The sequence below is a fragment of the Medicago truncatula genome, chromosome 2 (genome assembly GCF_003473485.1).
Source record: "Medicago truncatula cultivar Jemalong A17 chromosome 2, MtrunA17r5.0-ANR, whole genome shotgun sequence".
NCBI classification, from domain to species: domain Eukaryota; kingdom Viridiplantae; phylum Streptophyta; class Magnoliopsida; order Fabales; family Fabaceae; genus Medicago; species Medicago truncatula.
Genome location: NC_053043.1, coordinates 9,240,577 through 9,266,229, shown reverse-complemented (window position 1 = coordinate 9,266,229; position 25,653 = coordinate 9,240,577). Strand labels below are relative to the sequence as shown.

The window sequence follows — 25,653 nt, the reverse complement described above, 5'->3', positions numbered from 1 at the left end:
TTTACTACAATAGTAAAGTTTAAATTTATTTACCAAAAACAAACAAGATGCTTACCATTATGCTTCTAAAAATATGTTGGATATTGTCATATCTCGCGACGTAGATATTTGTTGAGATATTAAAAAATGGTTTGAATATGTGTCTAGTCATATCTCACAATGTAGATAATTATTGAGATATTAAAGAAAGTGGTATGAAAAAATGATATCATGGTGAGGAAAAGTTGGATTGTTATATATTTTTTGTTTGCGCTGTTATTAATCTTTTTTCAGCAAAGAAAAACATCTTCGTTTTTTTATTTTTTATTTTAGAAAAGGCAAAATTACTGCATTTTATTCATAATCAAAGAGTATGAAATATGAGATACATGATGAAAAATATGGAAGCTAGGATTGAATAAGATAGCTCTAACAATATTGCGAACGACCGTCCTTAAAAAAAAAACTTATTTGTTTGCCTTTGAATAAACAATCCTACAAAGTCGGTATTACTTAACAAGAGACTTTTATATTGAATCACAAAATCCCCAACTTCATATTGAGAGGAGGATTAGAAGTGTTCTGCATTGACACTAAAAACATCTTCGTTATTAAAGCATGGAACTAAATTGTTTATCGGAGTTATTCTTTCTTTTTTATTTTTTGGTCAAGATTATTGGAGTTATTCAATCAAACTGTATTATGACATATTACTAATTAGTGACCGATTAGAAAATTCATTTTCTAAACCTTTCGTTATAGATCAGGCTTAAATAATTCAGTTACTAAATTAGTAGTAATTTTTTTTTCTTGTGTCTGCAATTACTTATTAGTGTATATCATACTCTTGAAAAAAATTGTTAAGCCTCAAAATTATTTTTCACTGCCCCAATGGGTGGGTATAGCTGTTTTCCTCTTGAGTGGGGTTTCATTTTCCATGTGTTGTGTGAGCGTGAGGAACTTCTTTTCTTTTATAGTAACACCTTAAAACACGTATTCTACACATCAGAATGGACCATCCTTTCTCTATAACAACAAGTTAATCAGCTAGGTACCCAAAATAAAGCTCTCATAAATAATGAAAATAGGATAATTTAACATAACATTTAATCAAACTTTTTAATAAACTTCAGCATGCAGTTTGTTTTATTAAGAAGCATTGGTAATTATTACGTGCATGAAATATAGGTTTGGTTAATGGGTATTGTATTGATTATACATTATAGCAATGTTTTCTAGTGCCAGTAGATGCTGGGTCATGAGGGAGCTCGGGGATCGTCCACATCAAGGTTAGAATAACCGCATAAGTTAGAGAGATACTACACTCTTAACCAAAACTTTAAGGCGGTGGGTTGATGGATCCTCTTATTTATAATATGTTCAACCTTTACTTTTCTATCTGATATGAGACATATAACTCATACTTACACACAACATTACACACAACAGTAGATATTGAATGTAATTACATTGCATGAATTAGTGGTTATACCAACCTTGCGTATACGTACCTGAATCAGGTAAAAGATAGAAAGTGTAGTTGTTAACCAAATTTAAGGTTTGGAAGTAGCTTCTAGCTAGTAAATAAGCAAAATATGAAATGGACATTGAAGAGATTGGACAAGTGGCCATATAGAAAGGAAACAAATGAAATGAACTAGGCCGGTGCTTAATGAGGGACCCTTTCATCAATTAACATCATTACAGTCCAAAATAGAAAGGAAAATTTGGACCCACCATAAGAAAAAAATAGGAAAGAAAAAACAAGAAAAGAAAAGAGATTAATTGCAAGAAAAAAATAGTCTATACATAGCATTGGGAACCCTTCCTTTTGCAAAAGATGAAAAAATCCACGTGGTCCCACATGGCTATGCTTTCCACGTCGTACACTCGTGACATAGGCCCTGTTCCAGCCCCTTTGGTGCTCCACGTCAGACCATTATCATTCAATGTTGCTTACATATTCTTCTCATTATTAATGCACTTAATTCTGTCAAAATCGTGATCATAAACACTACACTACAAATTAAAATCGGTTTATTGAAATGTATACTTAATTTCATAGCTTTTGTTTGGTAAGAAGGAAGTAATTCCATACTTCATATATGATGAGTAATAAATATGTCATTAACAAAAGATTGTTCTGTCTTATAAACACAATTTAGTTGATGGATGTAAAAACAATGTATAGATCAAAGTTTAAACATCGTATTCGCCATTTATCCACATTTAAAATGTATTATTAGCATGAATCGGTAAATTACTTGAAAAACAAAAGGATTGTTCTTCAAATATGTTTTTTTACTAGTGATGCATTGGGCATGATACAATCATATATATCACGCTACTAAATTAGCCTTTGTCCTTTATTTGTATTCATTTCTAACCCGCACACGTCTTATTGTTGTTTTGGTATTAGACATTATCATGTTGGCTATGAAATAATTAAAATAAAAAATATTATCATGGATCTTGCATGATCATGCTGATAGATCTATATATGGTATATCAGATAATGTTCATTGCTACTTATAAAAATAAAATAAAAGCACGGAACGTAATCTAAAGTGTCCTCTCTCTCTCCATTTTCAGTTTTCACCGTGTGTGTGCCTTGTTATTTACATGCATATGGTCCGTGTATAATATATACTGCATATACTCGTAAACTATATTTGGATCGTTATGGTAGCTGATGTTCTGATCACAATTCCAATGTTAAAATAAAAAGTACTATGTGTGTATTGGATAAACAATATTTTGGTCGTGAGTTTGTTTAACTATTAGACCACTTTTCACATATTAATAAAATTAAGTGTAAAAAAAAAAATTATTAAGTTTATCAATTTATATATTGATTTTCTAAAATTGTACACTTCAATTACCGTTTTAGTTTTTTTTTAGTTAAACGATATAAACAATTAGGTTTCTTTAATTTTTGTAAAAAGAAATAATATATCTTGTAATTTAAAAATGATCTTATAACTAATTAGGGGAATTACTTTCTCAGACAGAACTTATATTTGAAAATGGCATTTGATTTGATTGAAAAGGACATTACTTTAATTTTCTTCTTTTCAGTAATTTTAATTTTAATTTTAATTAAGATTATAATATATAATAAAATATAATCTTTACTATCAAAGATTATATTTTATGTTACATAAGATGTGTACTCAAGAATTTAAATAGAATTTGTTAAGACATTTCACCACAAAATATGGTCTGTAAAGGGACAAAAGTTTGAAGGGCGGTGGAGAGTGATCATCACTAATTAGACAGCACATCCTCAGCACAAAAAAAGACTGCTTGATAACTTCATTTGGACCGTTAACCTAAATTTCAACCAATAAAGACCTGCCACATGGATGCTGACTAGGACCAACATCTTTGAAAATTGAATAACTCCATGTTTGGGTGTCTAAAAACTTAACCATTATGGGTGTGATTCCTTTACGTGGCAGACTAGAACATGTTAAGGTGAGCTTTCCAACCAGGTGACTGAATCATTCCAACTTTGATAATGTGGCCCAATAATAGTCACCCCATGTGGACCCTTCATTTATCATATAGATTCCTTTCCATGCATCATTTTCGTATATTCTAATCTTTATCTATAGTGTTACATTTTATTTATTTGTGATGTTGTTGTTAAAGAAAGAATATTGCATAATAATAATGGTTCCAGCGTGTAAACACGTAGTTTAGGGATGGACATTTGTGGAGTCACATCTACATCGTCACATAAGCACTCCACTTTACTCACTGATCAAACTACAAATTGCTGCTGTGGTCAATTGCAATTTGGTTTGAGATAGCGATTTCTGACTTATCGTTTTGAAATTTGCTGCTTCTTTGTAACCAGAGCAACAAAGTGCCTAAATACATGCTGATTGATTAGAGCAACGTTCTATTATAATCATATTGGTTTTAGCTGACCATCTGTCCCCTATTTTTGATAAATCTTTAAATTATTATATAAGAGTTATATATGTTTTTAGCGTCAACAAAATCACGAATTTTCAAGTTTAATCTTTGTAAAATTTAATGATAGTTTGTAAGTATAGTTACTATTTTAAAAACTTTTTATTTTTTGTCCTTCAAAACTCAAAATACAAATAAAGATTAAAAGTGAATAAATAAATTTTAGGGAGTAAATTTAAAATCTTATAATTTTGTAGGAAGTAAAAACATATTAAACCATATATATTAAAACATATTAAATCTTATAATTTTGTATTGAAATTGTATAGGAATCACATTATTAAGGTTTCCGAGCTACTAGGTGTATATACGTGCTTAACAACCTCATCTTATGAATTGGTTTTTGGGATTAAGATCAAACACAATATTAAAAATTCTATCAAAGTAAGGTTAATGAAGATAATGCCGGAATTAGATCTAGGACCTATGTTAAACCTGGTGTGTATTGGAGTCTCACTTAGCTAAGTATCACGGATAATGTACTATTGTGATTGGACAACTTTTGAGATTGGAATTCAAGCATATTTAACAAAGTGTTCAATCAAGATATCAAACTCTTGTGTCAATAGAAGGTCCAAGGAAACACAAAAAAAGAGGGACGACAATGGTATTTATACACCCTTAATTTTCTAATACTTATTCAATATCACATTTTCTCTTTATTTGTCTCTTCTCGTTGTATCACCAATATATTACATATATCACATCATCATCACTATTTATTTCTCTTTCAATGTATTATTTGGATGTATGAGTGTCCAAGAAATATTTTTCTTATTTTAATAGCTTTTTTTTATGGATTATTTTAATAGCTTTAATTAGTATGCTAATTAAAATAAAATAACTAAATACCAATTAGTTTTTGTCTCTAGATATCAAGTAATTAAAATAACATAGTAAAAATATTACTTTCTTTCTTTTATTTAAATAATTCATCATCAAATATCTTACTCATTATGAAATATCGGAAATAGTAAATAATTACAAAAAAAATGATCTAATAATTTTAGAATGGCAGCAAGCCCGCGAACGTGCATACCGCAAGAAGGAGATAGGAACTTTAACAGAACGATAAGTCATAATCATGACAATTGGAACAAACTGGATATGGGAGAGGTCGAGTGCAATATAGATGCAATAACCTTCATGGAACAACGGTGTTATGGAACATTACAAAAAATCTAAGAGAGTTCGTAAACAAAAAAACAATTTGGTTCTTCGGATTACCACAACCCCACAAAGCGGAGGCAAGTAGCTTAAGGAAGCGATAAAATGATTAGGCAGTATGGGTCTATATAAGGTGTCTATCGAACTTGATTGCAAGCAAATGTGCTGGAAGGCACAACTAGAAGACTCAATACAATTTCATGTTTGACGCTATTATTGCTATTTGTAAAACTTCATTTAGAATCTATCAAAACTTTAAGATAAGTTTCATAGGAAGACACTTTTATTTTTACGATTTTATCAAATTATCTATGTTTTAGATCGACTTTCAACAAAAATAGAGTATTTTTCCAATAAAATTAAAAGACAGTTAACAAAATAAACTTATTTGTCAATATAATTATCAAATATTAGTGTAAAACTATTTTCTTGTGACTATACATCTTCATTAATCTTTTTTCACTAGCTCAATGAAAATCAAAGACACTCGTTGGTTCAGGAAAGAAATTCTATCTTACATAAGTTCAGTTTGAAAGTCAAGATCGGGACTAATTATTGAAATAGTTGCTTTTAGGAGACAATCTTTAGTTTTGAAAATGACGACCACTTGGAAAACATCGTTTTCATTTTGATCCTTCTTTTTGGAAATTTCTTTTATTATTGTTTGATAATGCATTTGGGTGTATGTTTTGTGTCCAAAATAAGGAACAAACAAGGTCCCTTTGTGAAAGTTGGGAAGGGTCATGTGGTATCTATGTTCTTAAAAATACTTCAACTGTCAAGTGAAGTTTTATAATTAATTTTTGGTGTTGACAAATGAAGTTTTATTATGTTATTGTGTTATTTCATTTGGTATAAACAATTCGGATAATTGGTTCCAATCCAACCACGTATAAATTATAACTATGTTCTTTTACAATTGAGTTGTCCAAAATGTATGGAATGATTCAAGCATATTGAACAATTTGATATATTCATCGATCAATCTTAGCTTGCATCTCAATTTGTCAAAAGAATTTGAAGGCTCCATTGCGAGAAGGAAAAATACAAAGAGATTTGAAAATAAAATAAAAATGATGAAAAACACTGTCGAATTTTTTAGTATTTTCCTCTTAACCCTCCTTTTTATTTTTTGAAAAATAGAGAGAATTTCAACCTGTGTTTTCATTCTATTAATAATAGAGGGACTGGATTGATTAATACAATTTGATTTTAATTTTAGGAATTAATTTTTCATATTCTAAATTTTAGGAACAAGTTGCTTCACCTATAAAATTAAGGTAAATTCTTAGGCCGCATGACCAAAATTTGTTCTCTTTTGTCCAAAATTTGTAAACATACAATTCGGAAAATACAATCTAAAATTCTTATAATATTTAGAATAATATAATATGAAATGAGTTTAACACTCTAAAAGATCAATTCTTAACACATTTTAGATTATATAATTTGAACTTATAATGTGCAATTCTTAACATTTTAGATCAATTCTTTAGACATCAAAGACTGCTATCACACACTTAGAAATTACCTTCAATATTTCCAATTGCAGTTTACTGTTTAATTTTTCTTTTTGGGAATGGAAGTTAACTACTGTTAAGGGTTTTTTGGTCATTTTCAGATGTGTAATAGGAAATCTTTTAATATAAACAGCAATTTTAAAAAATTATTTAGGATTTAATTAACCCAATTAGCTAAACGATCCCATTAGAGCTTGAAACACAAGCATGATGCACATTAGCATTTTAGTTCATTGTAGTATTTTATTTGAGTGTATTTAACACTTTTTTTTTTTTCCTAAACACAAACACAAGTTTGAGACAAAGAAAACGATAATTTGTTTACATCCTTAAATTCAAAATACTATATTAATCTTTTTGAGTGTTGTCTAGTTTATGAGAATTTGATACATTAAAAGTATGCTTAGTTTTTTATTAAATGAAATTCATGTAACTTTATGTGAAACCTATTATAAGGTGGTAAAAATGTAAGATTAAAATAAGTTTACCTGATAAAAACTAAAGTGTAAGAGTGAGTTTCGGTAGCCCTTCTCCTTAACTCGTATCTTACAAGGAATTATCTTTAAGCTTTTGTTTGGTTAAAGAGAAATAGGTGAGAGAGAAATTGAGAAGAGAGAAATACAAGAGAGATGACCTATTTCTCTTGTTTGGATAGGAGAGAAGTTGTGAAGAGAGAGAGACAAAATTCGTGGGACTCATTGCTTTTTTCAATCTCCTCAACCCAGCGAAGAAAGGGAGAAGAAATGGCTCTTTTCAGTCAATTTACTTTATGGTGTGTTTGGTTTAGAAGAGAAGTTGGGAAGAGAGAAATAAATGAGAGAGAGTATGGGAAGAGAGAAAGAGATGAGAAATAGTGTAGATTTGATAGGTTGTTTGGTATAAGAGAGAAATAAGAGAAATAGAGAAGAAAGAAGTGTATTTAATTTTTAAAAAGACCGAAATATCCTTATACTAAAAAAGTTTTTTTTTTGACAATTTTATCATATTTCAATTTAATTTTGCAATGAAGTTAATGTAGTTTATTTTAAAAATACTTTTTTTAAACAGAAATAAATATTATATTTACTTGTATTTTACTTCTACTTTTCTCTTTTGTTTCATCAACGTTGCTCCACCAGCAATGCATGCCTACAACCTCAATTAGCTTTGCTGCATTTTCCACTACTTTGTTCAAGTACCATTGGTGTTGAAAGCCATGAGAACTTTGTAACATTTGAAGGCAAGGGCAAAGTAGGAATAACAAAGACTAGAAACCTTTCTCTCCCCTTTCTTCCCTACTTTGGAGAGAAGATAAAAAGTGGTGGGCCCTACAGTTTTATAATCTCTCTTCCCTATTTCTCTGCATTCTAAACAAGAGAAAAGTATCATCTCTTCTCTATTTCTCTCTTCTCTCTTTCTCTCTTCCTCATTTCTCTTCAACCAAACAGAGTGTTAGTGCTCCCATCTCTTTTTCCATTTTTCACACTTGTACTATTTCCATGATTTTTATATAAAACATTCTTCTTTTCCCATTGACTTTACAATAAATGAATTACAGAATTTAAAAAAAATTATCTGAATTTTTTTCGATTTTTTTAATTTCTGAAAATTAATTTTTGGAATTTTTAAATTGTTGGAAGATAATGTGAAGAAAAATCTAGTGTTGAGAGAGCATGTTAAGAATATGTTCTTCACTTAATCTAATCATTGAATCCAACTTTCCCATGGTGGGAAAGGATTAACCTTTCCCATGTGAAATGCCACCATATTTTTATGTATTTTTTTGTAAAGTTGGTGAAAGTTTGAAACTTATTACTTTGTAGACTCTGATTTGGCATTTCGATTGCATGATGATGGTGATGTTTTTCCAGATTTCTTAGTGGTAGTTTTGTTGCTCAAAACGTGGTTTTTGTTGGGTTGAATCAAAGCAATGCTGAAGAAATGAATAAGTTTCATAAAGAAATCAAATTCAAAATAAAAAAAATATTCCTCTAAAAAAAAAATATTGAGCTTTTCATTTAAGGGTATTTTTGTGATTATAAAAAGCAAGCACACTTCTTTCTCATCTATTTCTCTCTTCCCACATTCTCTCTTACCTATTTCTCTCTCACAACTTCTCTTTCAAACCAAACATACTCTAAGTGTGTGATTATTCTTTATTCTTTGTGAACTTTTAGCACTCAACTCAACTAATTTTTTTAATATAAAAATAATTATAGACTAATATAACAGAGAAAGTTTTAAATTGGAAAAAGATAAAATTGATAATCACTAATATTGTTTTTCTATCCTTGACAGAGTACTAAGTCAAAAGTTATATAAGATGGATAACAGAGTAAAAAAAATCCATTTCATTCAAAAAATTATTAATTAAAATATCAAATAAAAGATTATATATCACATGGTTGAAATCTTGGACTTATAGGACATTGTGAGGAAATACCTAGCTTTGAAGTTGAATCAAGGATCAATAGCTTTTATCCTTTTTTATATAATCAAATATTCTTCAACCTTGCCTTAAGATTAAAGCATATTAATCTCTACATCTATATAACACTTTTTCTCTTATTTATTTTCCTTCTTACATATCCTCCATGGTGAAAACTTGAAATTTGGTCCCATCTTCAATGTCTCTCTTTTCTATCACTGGTCCCATAAAATGTAATAATAGAATAATGTCATTTTCTGCACTACCCTTTTCTATTACCAATAATAATTGTTGCAAATATATTTCTCTTCCTAGAAAGCTACATAGAAATGTTGATATACATTACAACTCTATTTCTTCATTTTCATGCCAAACTTCAATTCATGAAAATTTGTATCCTAGAAAGCAGAGAGGGTTATCTTTTATTGCTTTTGATTCTAAGAAGAACTCAGAACCAGTGGGAGAAGATAATGATCAAGCCCTAGATGCAGTTATGAAACTTTATTCTGCCTTCAAAAATAAAAACATACAAGAATTGTCTGAGATACTTGCAGATGAATGTAGATGTGTGTGCAATTTCCTCTCATTCTTCCAAGCTTTCCAAGGAAAAACGGTATCTGCTCCTATTTTCAGCTCATTCAACAATAATTGTCTTGTTTTTAGCTTTCTACAACAATATTTTTGCATTCTGGTTAGTGACATAAATTACGGTGGCAACAATAATTTACCTATAAAAGTTTGTGTTTTAGCACATAAAGTAATTTTGTATTGGCTAAATTTTTCAAATATCCAAAATAATAGACACCGTCATAATTCTATATGGTCTAAATTTTTATCTATCTCATCGTATGAGTTTAAACTTTAAATTGATATAAAAGACGTGGTTGGAAGGAAAGAATACACTAAAGTGGTCTGGTTTCTCGACCGAGATTAGTCATCCGTAATATGTGTGGCATAAACTATCCAATTCACAATCATCAACAAAAAAAAATATAATTTGTCTTATGGTTCATAATCTAATTCATATTGTTTTATGGTTCATCCTTTTTTGCATTGCAGCAAGTGTTGGAATTCTTTTCTCATTTGATACGTTTATTTGGTGACAACATTCAAATTGTGGTGAAACCCACTCTTCATGACGGCATGAATGTTGGGGTCCATTGGAAATTTGGTAAATCATAATCATAATCTCTCCTCTCTGTACATAATCATTTACTTAAGCACAAAATTATCCTTAATCTTATAAAATTTCTTTCATGTGCAGAATGGAACACTATACACATTCCTTTAGGCAAAGGTTTCAGCTTCCACATATGCCAAACTTACCGCGGAAAGGCAGTAATAAAGTTTGTTGATAGACAAAATTAAGACATTTTTAAATTTGGTTTAAATTTAGTTTTGATCCCTCCATTTCTGAAATTTTATCCAATCTACGATTTTAATCATTGAGTTTAAAAAAGTGACAATATAATGTGTGACCTGACAAGAAACGAAAACTTAATTGTTGAGTCGTCAAAAGTAGAGGCTTAAACTAAGTCGTGACCAAACATACATAGTCAAAAGAAGATCAATTGAAATGATACAAAAGGTTTAGAATGAACAATTTATTAGTACGTCATCAAATGAAACGGGGGACCAAAATTCTATGATTAGAAATAGGGGGAGCAAAACGGCGGTTTTCCCAAAATAGAAGGATGAAAACAACATTTAAATCATTGTGGTTTTTCAACTAATCAAGATTGCTTACAGTTTAATGACATACATTTTTGTGCCTAATTCAGGAATATTGATATGTTTATGGAGCCATTGCTCTTCTTGGAACCCTTCATGAGACTGGTATGCAACTATTTCTGTTAACATGAATAATGTTATAAAATGAATGAATATATATGCTTTTGTATATTTTCTATTTTTCCCTCCCTTTTTTATGTGTCCCCTGATGCAGAAAATGAAGGCAAGTGTCCAAGAGATCTTGAAGATAAGTTCATTAACAGGATCAGAATATGGGAATAAGGGAAAAAGAATTGTGCTTGCTGTGATATCTCTGGTTGCCTTATTATTCTTCTTCATGAAACTAGCTTTATAAAAGCCTTGTCATGAATCATGCCATGGTCCATTTGTTAACTTTAGGTACATTTTTTTATGCAAAAATAATTTTATTAATAGAGAAAAAATAAAACCATAGAAAATAGAAAACCAAAGTTCATGTAAAGAGTAAAATGTATTTCACACATTTTCTAACATAATGATGCATGCATCGAATTAAGATTGGACTACACAAATTTTGACTTTGTAAATTGAATTCAAAATACCAAATTGAATAGTAAACCTTGTAATCTTTAAACTGACACTTGGTTTTGCTTAAGAGTGGATTTACCAATTTTTGGAATTTAAGTGTAGGCGGAACTTTTACGGTACACCTCATAAATTGGGATGTACCGATACTCTTAATCAATAAATTGATAAATTATCGATCATTCTAGGAAGTAAAGAGTTATTTATCAAGGTTTATATTGTAGAAAACATTATTTCATAAGAAAAAACATAATTTCATATTGGTTATAAGAATCATGTTAAATTTTTAACATTTTCTCTTAAAAATACTCAATATTCTTCGTTATGAGTAATAAAAATTCAAAAAAATTAAATTTTATTTCTTCGTTATAAGATTTAATTTCTATAATTATCAATGATAGAAAATAATTCTTTTTCTTCAAAAAAAAAACAACTACCAGTACACTCAAATATTTGGGTGTACCATAGAATTTGCGGACTAATTTTTGGTGAAGAATTTTATAAAATTGTGATTTGGTAATGTGAAGGTAACTGCTATTTTCTCCATTTGAAAGTTAATTTTATAATTTGTGTTGTAATTCTCATCTCTACCATGGATTATTCATATTTCAAAGTAATTCTACAATACTTTACCAAAATATCAATTTCACCATCATTTTCTTACTATCACTGCCACAAAACTGACCTATTAGCCAGCCAATATGACCAAGTCCATGCAAAATACTATGGTATATCCTTGCTACAACTACAATGTTCCTGTTTGTACTCTTTTTTTAAATCAGTGAGACAATATCAGTCACTTTGTTACTCTCATTGTTACTAGCTTTGTCCCTAAACAGTACTGGAACAAAATTTCTTCGTCTAAAATACAACATGCAAGGCAAGGCAAGCATTAAATTAAAACACAACATGCAAGGCAAGCATCTAAAATAAAAACTAGATTAGTTGGCCAAAAACCCATACATATTCTCTGTTATAGAAATTATTGAGAATTATATAATAATTAGGAGAACAATTTCTCTATCTTTGCATTAAATTATTAAATTGCTACCATGCTTCAACTGTGTTTTAGTGTAGTCATATATATGATATAATTAAGCATAAAAAATTTCAACAGAACTTCACTTTTTGGTGTAAAATTGTTGGCTAAAAAATTTGAAATTCAATCCTACTCCCGATATGATAATAATACCAAATAATACCAATATTACAATTGGTTTTTCTTTCTACAATTTTTTATAAGTTTTGGGTGCGATCTTAGGTGAAATACTTTGATATTGTTTGGAATCACGTCAAGAATTGCATCACTGCATGATAGGATTGAAGCAGCAACTTAGGCCTCGCATTGGAGGAATGAATGTTTCATTACTTGTAAACGTCAAAACAAGTTTTTTCATGATTTCCAATGTTTGATTTCAAGTTGGGTTCATGATTCCTTCCGTGCAAATGGGAATCCTAACACAAACAAATATATGCTTTATCGTATGGTATCATTGGTATGGTTCTTGAGGCATCACTAAAGTGTGTGTTCAGGCGACTAATAAATCATTACAATACCACACATTTGGTTAACTCTCAAATTTTGCATGATCTCGTTGATTTCACATTAGGACGTGAGAAATCCTTCTCCAACTCCATCCAAACATAACATAACTTTAGTCATTAATATGATACATTATACACCAATCATGTCCTCTTGCTCCTCCTTCTCTAAGTTGAACACTATCATATTTTGAGTTTAAGAGGAACAATTTTTATTTTTTATTTTAAGAAATTAAATTAGCCCATTCAAATTGACACCAAGGAGAATTGAACCTGAGACCACACACTCCTAGATCTCAAATCAATAGCATGCCAACCCAAATGAGTTTTTTTAGGAAAAACACTTGTATGGTCATAACCCTAAATATATTATTTCGACACATTTACACAAATTGAAAAATGTTAAATAGAAACCTTAAACAAATTGATTGGGTTTAGGTTTAGGTTTTTCCCATTTCAAAATTACATGTTTACCTCTCTTTAATTAGAAACCTTTAAACAAACTTGTTAAATTACACTCATATTGTTTAGTTTTATTTTTATTTATTTTTAGCAAACAAACAAAAAAAGTGTCAAAATACGGTCCAAATTCATGCGGGGATGGAGTGGGACTAGGATATTCGAACTCATGGATACGGGTTTGGGGTTACAGAGATACTCAAACTCCATCAAATTTAGGGACAACGAAGGAAAAAATTGTCCCCACTCTGCACCGTTGGCATGAAGGCCTGCTCAACACATAATATAACTTGACAAAAAAAGTATAATATGAGGCTTTTTTTTATTAAAAAAAATATATGTATTCACTGTTTAGGTAAATGTAATTTAAAAGTTTACGGAGGCACTATTACTCACTATGAAAGGTTGTTATAAATTCAGTTTATGTGTGTACAACTTATTTAGGTGACGGACGTGAACTCCTTATACATGTAAGCACGTAAACTGAGTTTAATTCATTTATCTAAGCTCAGTTTACATAAACCACGTAAACTAATTTTACATCGGTTGAAAAACTAAACTACTATCTTTCTCTCAATTTCACATTTTTCTACCTTATGTTTCAATCAATTTTACTTTTTTTTTTTCCTCTTCAATAAATGGAACTCTGAAGAAGAAGAAGAAATTATTGACGTAATCAACAATAAAATCAAAGAAGAAAATGTTGTCGCAGTTAACAACCACGTGAAACTTGAAAACACACAATTAGTAGAATCTACGGTTGTATTTACCACTAATAAAGTGTTTGTTATTGAAGAAGATACGTGAACCAGAAAGAGATGAATGAGATGACGACGTTCGAAAAAGGATTGATACAAGTTTCTAGCTTTGACAGAGTTTAAAAGATGAATACGTGATTTGGAGATGATGGATACATAAACTTATTTATGCGATAAGTGCGATGAAACAGTTTTGAATTAAATTAAAAAAAAATCAATTAAAAGGTATATTAATCATTCCAAAATGTAACTTGAGTTTTTTTAAAATGTGTGTAATATCTGTCCATCTTGAATCATATGAAATATGACACAAAATACTTTAAAAAAAAAATAGAACGGAAACAAATGTGACGATACTTTATAATTATAATAAGTTACAACTTCCAATATAAAGGCTAACACCTCAAAAGAAAAAGATTATCCAAACGCATAAAAATCATACAAACGTTAAAGTTGTGAGTATGATACATCCAAATCAAATAACTCAATTTTTCTTTTCTGAAAATAAAAAAAAAACGATCTCTTTGACAAAACATTTTTTATGAATAAGTTTATTTGACTGGAAAATATTTGTTAGTTGATTGTCACTTTCTCATAAGTTTATAATCTAATTTTACTGTCTTCATAAATTTATATTTATTTTTACTGCCCTTGTGAACTTAACTTAGAAATATTATGTAGAGTTTGAACCTAAAATATCTTATTTATTCACTTTCAAATGGTAAATTTATAATCACATGACTAGTTAACCGATTTTTATTTTTTATTTTTTATTTTTACTATGCTTATAACATTTTTCATAAATTAATTCAAGTACCGTGCTTATAACTCATCATATTTTATCCCAATTTCACAAAAAATTAAATATTAATTGAACATGTCTTTTTTATGTCATTTCATATTTATGAGTTAGTTTAACCACTAAATTATCAAACACACTACAAATCATTTGCCTCCTTGGTTGGGAGGAGGAGAGTGTGGCGGAGTGTGCTGCTATTTTGTAAAACATTGTTTTGCAAGATAACATACTAGACAAGGACGGTGGCTTCTTGATCCTATTCATGGCTATACAGTCAAAGGTACATATCATTTCCTCACGACGGTGGATGCACCTGCTGATAGGAGTTAATATGTTGATGTATGGCATAAAAAAGCTCCGTTAAAGGTTTCTATGTTCGTGTGGCGCCTGTTCCGTAATCGACTTCCGACTAAAGATAACTTGATGCAGCGACATGTGCTTGATATTGATGACAACGTGTGTGTAGGTGGTTGCGGGTCACAAGAGACCACCAACCATTTACTCTTCGGTTGTCACACTTTTTGTAGCATCTGGTTCTTGGTTTTTCAGTGGCTAAGCATCTCTTTTGTTGCACCATTCACAACTCGAGATCATTTTTATCAGCTCGGGCACCTTGCGGGGTTACCGTGTTCTTCACATTCGTTTTTTCAATTAATCTGGTTAGCTTGTATCTGGGTTATTTAGGAAGAGCGTAATAGTAGAGTTTTTCAACAGAAGATTATGGACTCGCAGAGCATAGCAAACAAAGTCAAAAGACACTCTTTCCTTTGATTGAAATCTAATATGCCCACTTTCGCTATTAGTTAACATGACTAGTGGGGGCACCCTTTAGCTTGTATGGGTGTTGTACTCTTCTCTTGTTATTATTTTGCTTTTTTCTTTCATCGTGGTGTTTAGTTTTTACCACCGATGACTTAACATTGTAATTGTTTGAGTGTTTCTCTTTTGCACGTTTTATGTTAGATGAAACATTTTTGGTATCTATTATATTCCATTTCGGCTTGTTAAAAAAATTATCAACTATAAATTTATACGTCATAAATGAATTTATTTAATCGCTATTTTTATAGTCATGCTTATACAAATAAATATGTTTCGTGCATCATAATAAATTCATAATAAGAAAGAGAAAAAGTTTTCCTGGAATCTTGGTCTTGTTGCAACAATATGAGAGTGACATTCACGATCTCTCCTCCACCTCTCTCTCATAAACTTTCTCTCTCATAAGATACTATATTTTCTCTTTCAAACCTCCCCTATTTCGGATCACCACACGACCGTTTCCTTCTCTGCCTTCTTGGCATCTTTTCTTCCTCTGCTTTATCTCATTTTTCTATTCTTTCATCAAAAACACAATCTTTTTTTTTCTTCTTTCTTTTCTTTTGTTACAAACCCAAGGTACTTTTTTCTTGTTCTTTGGAAGATTCTACCAACTGGGTCGTTTTTGTTTTTGCATATTTGTCCTTTTTTCGTTGATGGGTCGTTACTTTTGTTGTTGATTTCTTTAAGTACAACCATTGAAGGAGAAGTGGTTTTGAATTCTGAGAAAAAGATGGGTCTTGATGATGATAATGTGAAAAGTGATAAGGAAGAAGAGAAGAGTTCTTGTGTTGTTGAAGGAAGTGATAATGAAGGTGCTGGTGGTGGTAACGATAGCAGATACATGAGTGAGAGTTCTGTTGCTGCTACTGAGGAGGAAGATGATGATGAAGATAGGAAGATTGAGTTGGGTCCACAATGTACCTTAAAGGAACAACTTGAAAAGGATAAGGTTTTTGTTTTGTTTCTTTCTTCTTGTTTTATTCTCTTTGAAATTTCAGAAATTAAAATTAAAAAATTTAATTTTTTTGTTGTGATATTAGGATGATGAGAGCTTGAGGAGGTGGAAGGAACAGCTTCTTGGAAGTGTTGACATCAATGCTGTTGGAGGTAATTTCTTTGAAATTATATTGTTTTTTTTGGTTTTCAATTTATTTTTGTTCTTGTTAATTGTTGTCATCTTAATTTATTTATTTCTCTTATGTTTCTCATTTTTGAAATATGTGTTAATTCTTTGTATGCATTTTCTGCATTGTTTGTTGGATTCAAAACCAGCTTTAATTCAATTAATACTATGATGAATTCTTTGAAGATTTTGAATTGTGGTCCTAAAGCATTATCTAAAACAGACAAATGTCATTTTGGATATGGATTTTACAAAAAGAAAATGAAATTAAACAATCTGCATCATCTTTTATTTAAGGTCTTATAAATGTTTTTCTATTTGTAATTTCTGTATCATTATATGCAAATGTATCAAATATCCTTCTAGTCTTGCTGGTTTTTCCTTTTAATTATGTTGTTTATATATATAGAAAAATCTGTTTCATGATTTCATTTTGTGAATTCCAAGTACTAATTGAATCATTAATCATTCCAATGTTCAATGTCTTGTAACTTGACCATTGGTTTATTTTGAAACTTTACCTAACTTGTGGGAAATTTAGAAACTCTGGAGCCAGAAGTGAAGATTCTGAGCCTTGCAATAAAAGCTGCTGATAGACCTGATATAGTTCTTCCAATACCAGAAGATGGAAATCCAAAGGGTTTGTGGTTTACTTTGAAAGAAGGTAGCAAATACAGATTAATGTTCACTTTCCAGGTCAACCATAACATTGTTTCAGGTCTCAAGTACACCAACACTGTGTGGAAAACTGGTATCAAAGGTAACACATATCGTTCTCTCTATCTCTCAGAGCTTGTTTTACTTCACTTATTTGAATTTATCTATTGATATAAGCACTTACGGGACTGTTTTAGAGCACTTATTGAAACTGCTTGTGACATGTTCATAAGTTGGTCTCAGCTAATTTCATTAAGCTCTCTGAGATATAGCTTATGCGAAAATATTTGACTTATTTTATCTTTTGTCGTAGAAAAAACGTATACATAAGTGATTATGCAATAAACGGTTCATAAGTTATTTATCCAATCAGGGTAATAGTTTATGTCAAACCATAAACTATGGTCTCATTGTTGAGCCTTGTTTGTTTGTTACAGTTGATAGCAGTAAAGAAATGATTGGAACCTTCAGTCCTCAAACTGAGACTTACACTCATGAGATGCCTGAAGAGACAACACCATCTGGGATGTTTGCTAGAGGGGCATATTCAGCTAGAAGTAAGGTAACAATTTTTAACATATCATGCGCTTCCTTAACGATGAATCAAGAGCTAGTGTATGTTTGGATTGGCGGTGTGTTTGGCCACTATGGTTTCATCAAACTCGCTATATTATTATTGTTGGTTGTGTACTGTTTGAAATTGAGTTATGACAAAGGTATAAACTCGTACTAGTTTTTGTGCATTTACAATCTTCATGCTTTTCATGAAAAATTGTTTGAGATGCTATGAATGTTGTGAAGGCCTACACCTTTCACTAGTTTCATTTGCCAGCTGCTATGAGTTAAGATAAAGAGTTAGTGATCCTGAGCTGGACTCTTATCTGCTTACTATTTTTACTTGTTTGGTAAATCATGTGAAGCTGAATTAATGCTTACTATTTTGCATACATCACTCCATCAATAAATTCAATAAATGTTCTAATAAATTTGGTGTTGGACTTCACGAGCACACCTTCAACCACTTTTCTGATATTTGAATTACTTCTCTGAAATTCTTGGATAGAATTGTAATGAAGCCTTTGCTTTTGAATGAAGCAATTGACAGAGGCTAAAAAGTAAAAACAGACTATTTAACATGTTATTTTAACCTATGAAGCATCGACACAGACACGACACCGGACACTTTTAATATATGTATTTGATTTGATGACTTCTTGTTTTGTTTTTCATTTTCATTTTCAGTTTGTTGATGATGATAACAAGTGCTACTTGGAGATCAACTACACTTTTGATATCAGAAAGGACTGGCAGTAATTAGGAGTCAGATAGCAGAATTCTCCTCCTACATTGATTCATATGTTTAATCCTTAATCATTGTTATTTGTGCTGAAATCTCCTTCAGTGTTTACTTGTTTCTTTTTCATTGTTTAATTGTTTGTTTCTAATCCTGTCTGAGACCGGTAATCTTAACAATGATGAGAGGATTTTGAAGGATGAAATTGGTATTACTATTCATTTCATAGATAGTTTTGTCAATAAATTTGAGTTTTGCATGTTTGGGGTGGTGCACAACTATATATGCTCCTTGTTTTTGGAATAATAGCATGTAAATACTTAATCAAACTGTTCACTCTTTTGGTTCATCGTTTGTACCCAAAAAGAAAAATAACTTTAGGTACATTGTATTGTAAAAAAAAAAAATTAGGTACTTTATGAAGAAAAATAAAGTTCATTAATCCTTGTTTATATGTTTCCCTTGGTCTTTTCTATACCTCTAAACCTAGACCCCTAAATTCACAAACCTAGTGAAAAGTTCATTTTACTCTTAGTTCCGTTTAATTATTTTCATTTGCATCTCCAGTTTTCCAAAATGTTTTTTGAGCTATTCGAAATTAAAAACATGTTCTTTTTTTGTTAGGAATAAAAACATGTTCTAGATTGATTAAGAAATTCGGGGATATTAACAAAAAATTATGCGATTAATTAAAAATTTCAGGTTTTTTTTTTGTGATAAAATTTCAGTTATTTGATCGAGTAAAAATAATCAAATAAAAATTATTTAAATGAAAAAAATTATTATATCAAACCATGGTATTCTTTTTACACATAGATGTAGACTATAGATGAACGTACAACTTAACATATAGTTGCATAGACGTTAATATGTTGAGGTATGAGTTTGATTTTAGGATTCTCTATTCCTCCACACTTAATGTGGGTGAGTGTAGTTCTTAGGCTTAAAAAAAAACAGATTAAAAATAAAATTGGAAGAAACTAGTTTCTGCTATGGCTTTGCTTCCTAATGTCAATAAACTAGTTTATATCTTATTGAAATAGTTTATAAGCTTGTTTGTTCAAATTAGATGTGTTTGATAAAAAAACTTTTTTTTTTTCATTAGCTTGTAGCATTCTCAATAATACATGGATAGATAGAAACCTAATCACAACAATTAGGTAAAAATATGGCCGCCTTTGACATTAGATAAGCAAACAAACATATAATGACACCAAATTCTAAAGAATATTTTGTAGATCACTTTATTTAATTGTTGAAACTAAGTATTCAAGTGCTCCAATTTGTATTTTTATTCCAATTGACATTATCCAAACTATGATACACACCATCTTCCCTTGCTGACCAATAGATTTTTTTATTGTCTCCTTCTACGTTAGGATCATACAAGTTGAATGTTGCATGTAGTGGTTGTTGACGCACCCATGTCATCTCAGCTTGTCTTGGTACAAAGTTGGAAAAGAAAACTACAGGAGCTCCTCTTTTCAAAACGTTCCTTGGTTTTTCATTGATAATATGGAAGTATAACTCTCCTGAATTTTCTGGTAAATCATTTTCAACCGAGAGTAAAAGTATTTTTTCTGGTGGAGGTTCAGTGGGGAGTGAAATAGAGGCTCTACTACCAAAAGTTGAATTATTGAAACACATAATAATCACAAGTAGTAGCAACAAAGATACATGGTTTGAAGTGGACATTTTGTTTGATGATGACAGGCTTTTAAGTTTCAACAATTGCTATTGATTTCTCTTCTGCTCCATTCTATTCTATTTATATTTGAAATTTCAAGTTATGTGCACTAAATATTAATTAATAAAAAAAACGTTACTAATACAAAAGTAGTAAAATTAGGCAAATCAATCGGAATTATAATGAAAATATATTGAGATATAATGAAAAAAGATTTGTTAAAAGGAACCCATAAATTAGTATTGGTGCTTCTCTCAAGCTATTGATGCGTTACACATAAGTTGAATCTGAGGCTAGGCATTGAAGCTATTACGATATGAAGCGAGCCAAAAAAATTATTGGGTCAGATCTTAATATGTTAGGACTAGTGTGTTCTGACCTAATTCGAAGAGGATTATGGTCCTTGGATCAATCAAGAACAACTAGTGTGGAAAGTATTCTAACGGTATTTGTGTATACTAGAACTTTTAACAATGGAGAAGTTAATATAACATCAACAATATTTTAGGATATATAACAGGTGATCATACATTTTTTGAATATCTCTTTATGCACTACATATGAAGTGGTGTAATTACAGTCCTCATTGTCATGCGTTAATAATATCTTCAGACCATCTCTTAATGTAACTCGAGATACTTACTTAAAACTGAGTTGATACTAACACTTAATTATCTGAAATTACATGCACGACAAAAGAATATTATTCTGAACAGTTTCCATGAATTGAGCAATTAAAAAATTAGATCACAAGGAAAAACTACTATGCTATATAAATATAAGCAACAAACGATCAACAAAGATAAATTTAATCCATGCCAATGTCGTCAATTGAAGATGTATTTTGACATCTTTTGTTGGATTTATGCATAGGAGAAGTGTGAACCATAATGATTAATAAGAAAGAGAGCTGACATGTAACCCTTAAAGGATTTCGACCTAAACAAAGGAGGGATGTTGATGCCAATTGAACATGTTTGCTTGCCAATTTGCTGAGAAAAATAAATTATTATTATATATTAGGTAATATTACAAATGTTACATTGGCATATTAGCCTCTTCCTGATTCACTTTGGCACACTAATATCATACCATAGTTGTTCTAAACCTTGCAGTAAGTAATGTGCAAACTCCAATATATATGTCTCAATTTGACTTGTAAAAATACCATAAGATCAGATATCATCCCTTGATCATAAACATGATGGGTGAAAAATGCTACATAAGTTTTGTTAGATCTCTTGTCAAATTCTTCAAGTATAGTAAAAAGTTGGCTTTTAGAGGGTTGAGTGCCTCAATTATAAGCTTCATAGCATAGAAAATAGAAATACATTAGTAACATAGTTATCCAAGAAAACACATAAGTTTGGAAAACATGTTACTGACCTTGTAAGCACAAACCCAACTTGCAGTCTATTATAACAAAAATGAAAATGTGAACCCCCACAATAACTCAATTTCCCAAAACCTTGAACTTGGATGAACTATTAACAAACTAAAATTTGCGAATTAAACTTTCTTTCAGTTTTGCTTTGAACATTAATTAATAGCTAATACTCCTGAGTAGTGGAGGAGCACCCAATATGAGTCATCATAGATCAAATAACAAATTCATCCCAATGTTTCTAAAAATAAAGCTTCAAACTATTTGAGTTGGTTTAATATAAAGAGTAAGTTTGACAATCTAGATACCAATCTCAAACTTAATACTCCTCTAACTGTATGAAAGTTTCTCTTGCATACCATGTGGTTGTCCTTATTAGAGTCTCGTCATTTTCTATTTTAATTAGAGACACATGTGGCTGTCCTTATTACAGTTTCAACCCGAACTAAATGAAAGTTCCTCTTGCATAACATGTGGATCTAATTTGACGACAAACTGAAATATGACGACAGATTGAAAACAAAAAATGCAATCCGTTAAAACCGATAGATGAAAATAAAAAAATAAAAAAAAAAATCATCATTGGAACAATCCGAACTAATAAATTATTGATAGAGAAGAGTTATCTATCTATAAAGTGTACAAATGAAAATCACACCCAACATATCCCAATTGAAGCTACACATCAAAAAATGACTATATTAATCAGGATCAACAATTAAGTGACTGGTTATCCATGGAAACATGCCACTATTTTATTTTATAACATAATACATTCAAGTGATCCTTCACACATTCCAAAAACTCACCTGTATGGTCCAATCATCCTTCAAGTTTGTAAAAGTGGAGGATTTTTAAGGCATATCAAAACTATACTCAGCTCCTTCCTATGCAGCCAAACAGAGGATTTTACCTACAAAGAATGATTTTTTTTTTAATCTTAAATGCTATGATGAAATTTCAGAATAGATCCATAACTACACTATAGTAAAAAAATAACTCAGTTAGTAATAAAACTATTCCCTTAAAGACCAACCTGAAAGTTATCAGGAAAATAACATTTACCCTTGCCAAAGCTTTTATGCTGATATAGTGCAATCAAAAATAAAATGAATATAAAAAATTGAATGGTAAAATTAGAAAATAAAGTGCATCAATAGCACAAAATCAAAATACATAAACTAAATACATTAGTGAATAAGTTAAGAGAAGAATCAAAAGTTAAACTAATGGAATAGTTTTATTAGTAAACAAAGATGATAATGTGAGAGCAGAGATGAGTATGGGACAAACAGTTGAGAAAAAAGTTGCTTAAGGACCTCTACCATAACAAAACCTGCCAACGGCTGCAAATCAAACAAAAATGGTGTTGAATATCTAAGCTAAAGCAGAAATTACAAAAATAAGTAATTAATTGCTCCTAAAATTTTCTGAAACTCATATAATAATAGAAGGATATCGTTGAAGTGCGAAGATATTCAATTGAATCTACCTAGTTTTTTGATATACAAATTTGTAATTGAGTATTTGATATTCAAAGAACAAAGTTATTTTTTTACATAGATAAACATAAAAATCAACTTTCAGAGGAAAATTGAAGGGTAAATCGATTTTCATTTATGGAGGCGTGAGAATAGAGTGACGAAGATGAAAGTGTGAGCAAGAAATTAACCGTTTACAATTGCTTACCTGAAAAACGTGATTATAGGAAAGTCATTCATCGGTAATCCAATTACATTAGCAGGCGTATTCTCTTTTCTTCTCAGAAACTTTGAGATCTGATTTGAATAGTCAATTGATAGGAATTAAGATTGAAGATGATGCTGAAAAGGGAAAACCCAAAATTGGAAGAAGAAAGTGTTGGGTTGGAATCAAAGACAGCAGCGGCGGAGCTAAAAGGCTTGGTTGTGAGGAAATGGTCAGAGCTAAAAGGCTTGAGTGAGAATTTGTGGAAGAGGAAAAGAGAGGGAGGAGAGAAAGCGACGATGAAGAGGGTGGGTTGGAGAGGTTGTTGTTTTACTATATGCATTACATTGGTAACCAAAGCATTGGAATTAACAATGCAAACATTGGAACTATGCACGCGTTTCACAAAGTTTGATATAAAGGGCTGGATCAATCCAAGGGCCATAATTAGTTGGCGCCTAAAACTTTAGGATTAGGGTTTTGGAGTGATAATTGGAGTGTTAACTAGGATTAGGAATAAGTTAGATTTGTCAAAATGACAAGATGTTGAATGAAGCAAACAAGAGTAAAGGTTAACTTCAAATCTTAAAGAGTTAACTTTTTATTTTGTAAAACTCAAATTCGAATTTTTTTTTTTTTAGATAAAAATATATTTCAATAAAAATGAAATTTGAGTTTTACGAAATAAAAAAAAAAAATTACTATCATAAAATTTTAATTCGTGTTTCACATAATATTGTTTATAAAATTTACTTTGGTAGCACAATATCAAATTTTAGATAAGTAAATTTTTATTAGGTAAGAATAAAATATCTTGTATTGTCCCCGTGAACTTAGCACGGTTGCTAGGGACGTTGCATAATATATGTAGAGTCGGGGTTCGAACCCTGACCATACCACTTGTTCATATTAAAACTGAATTTCTAGCCATTAAGCTATTTGATCCACACAAAAACAAAACTTGTATTCTTCCACTACTTTGTTATCTCTCTAACCAAAACCCTTGTGCCGCCTCGTCCTTCCTCTAAAATCCAACCATTTCTTCATCATATAGATTCGGCCTATAGTGGTGCGGGGAGCAATTTTTCTTAAAGTAAAATAAGTGAAATCTGTTCATTTATTGCTCTTTAACCAGTGCCTCCGGGACACCGGTTAGCAATACCCAATAAATATTAGGCCACATGTTAAATTTGTTTATAGAACATTTAATTCATTTTATTGATTTTAATTAAGCTTGAATGGATCACCTGAGTCTAACAAAAATGATTGATGTAGATGCAGGAGTGTCGTAATCAAAACATAACTAATGATATTATTGATATAAGTTGTGTTATTTGAACATCTATATATGTGATAATTTTTGTGACAACCAAAATTTTACAAAGGAAATGAGGTAGTGGCACAAAAACCAAAGCAATAGAGAGAGAAAGTAAAAAAATAATGTGAGTATGAGAGAGAAAGTTGTCACAAAAGTTGTAAAAAATGATTGTTCAAATATCATTTCTCTATCATGTTTAATTAATTTAATTTTAAAATGATTGTTAATTAATTTAATTTTTTTTTTAGAAAATTTAAAGTTATTTCTTATAACTCCCACCGAGAATATATTTACAAACAAAATTACAAAAGGATGTGAATATAAAAATGATTGTGTGACATAGAAAAACAGTTGACTTTCATTAAAGATCAAAATAAAAGTGTACAAACATTAAACTCTTTTTTATATAGAGAATGATTTAACTCTTTTATTTTTATATACTCTTTAAATAAAACTCTTTTTTATATATGGATAGCACTTGTGTACCATTATGTTATATATATGGGATTGGAGAATTCTCTCTTGTCGGCCGTCGCCAAAACCTTAGTTTATTCTCCTTCATACATCAAAGAGACATATGGTTATTCCGGAGATTTAAATATAGTCATATGTGTAGGAATTTGTGTTTTGCCGTTTTATGTTATTAACATGAATGTTGTGAGCATGTTCACATATTCATCCTTTTTGTTTTTAGCAAATTTGCATTATATCGATGTACTCTATCAATTCAAATGAATGAATGTCATTTATTTTGTCAAAAAATAATAATATATGG

At 30.3% G+C, this 25,653-nt stretch overlaps 2 protein-coding genes and 1 long non-coding RNA gene across 5 annotated transcripts; 2 read left to right on the top strand and 1 right to left on the bottom strand.

The window, feature by feature from the left end:
* Positions 1-9,053: 9,053 nt before the first annotated feature.
* Positions 9,054-11,404, top strand: LOC11410027 (uncharacterized). Its single transcript, XM_003594174.3, has 5 exons — positions 9,054-9,667; positions 10,114-10,225; positions 10,319-10,400; positions 10,836-10,890; positions 11,000-11,404. Exons 1-5 carry the CDS (start codon positions 9,254-9,256, stop codon positions 11,138-11,140), a joined length of 804 nt encoding a protein of 267 aa, XP_003594222.2. The 5' UTR covers positions 9,054-9,253; the 3' UTR covers positions 11,141-11,404.
* A 4,637-nt stretch (positions 11,405-16,041) lies between these two features.
* LOC11411050 (rho GDP-dissociation inhibitor 1) lies at positions 16,042-19,062 on the top strand. The gene is made up of 5 exons (XM_003594173.4): positions 16,042-16,678; positions 16,770-16,836; positions 17,394-17,612; positions 17,947-18,071; positions 18,752-19,062. The coding sequence occupies exons 1-5, from the start codon at positions 16,460-16,462 to the stop codon at positions 18,821-18,823; spliced, it is 702 nt and encodes a 233-aa protein (XP_003594221.1). The 5' UTR covers positions 16,042-16,459; the 3' UTR covers positions 18,824-19,062.
* Positions 19,063-21,352: 2,290 nt separating this feature from the next.
* On the bottom strand, positions 21,353-24,078 carry LOC120578142 (uncharacterized). 3 transcript variants are annotated; one of them, XR_005644076.1, is made up of 4 exons: positions 23,564-24,078; positions 22,684-22,787; positions 22,234-22,369; positions 21,353-21,795 (listed from the first exon to the last, which is right to left on the bottom strand). It is a non-coding gene; the product is annotated as an uncharacterized lncRNA (long non-coding RNA). The 3 variants fall into 3 exon arrangements; XR_005644075.1 differs by lacking the exon at positions 22,234-22,369 and having other exon boundaries at positions 23,564-24,075; XR_005644074.1 differs by lacking the exon at positions 21,353-21,795 and having other exon boundaries at positions 21,812-22,369; positions 23,564-24,076.
* Positions 24,079-25,653: the final 1,575 nt, after the last annotated feature.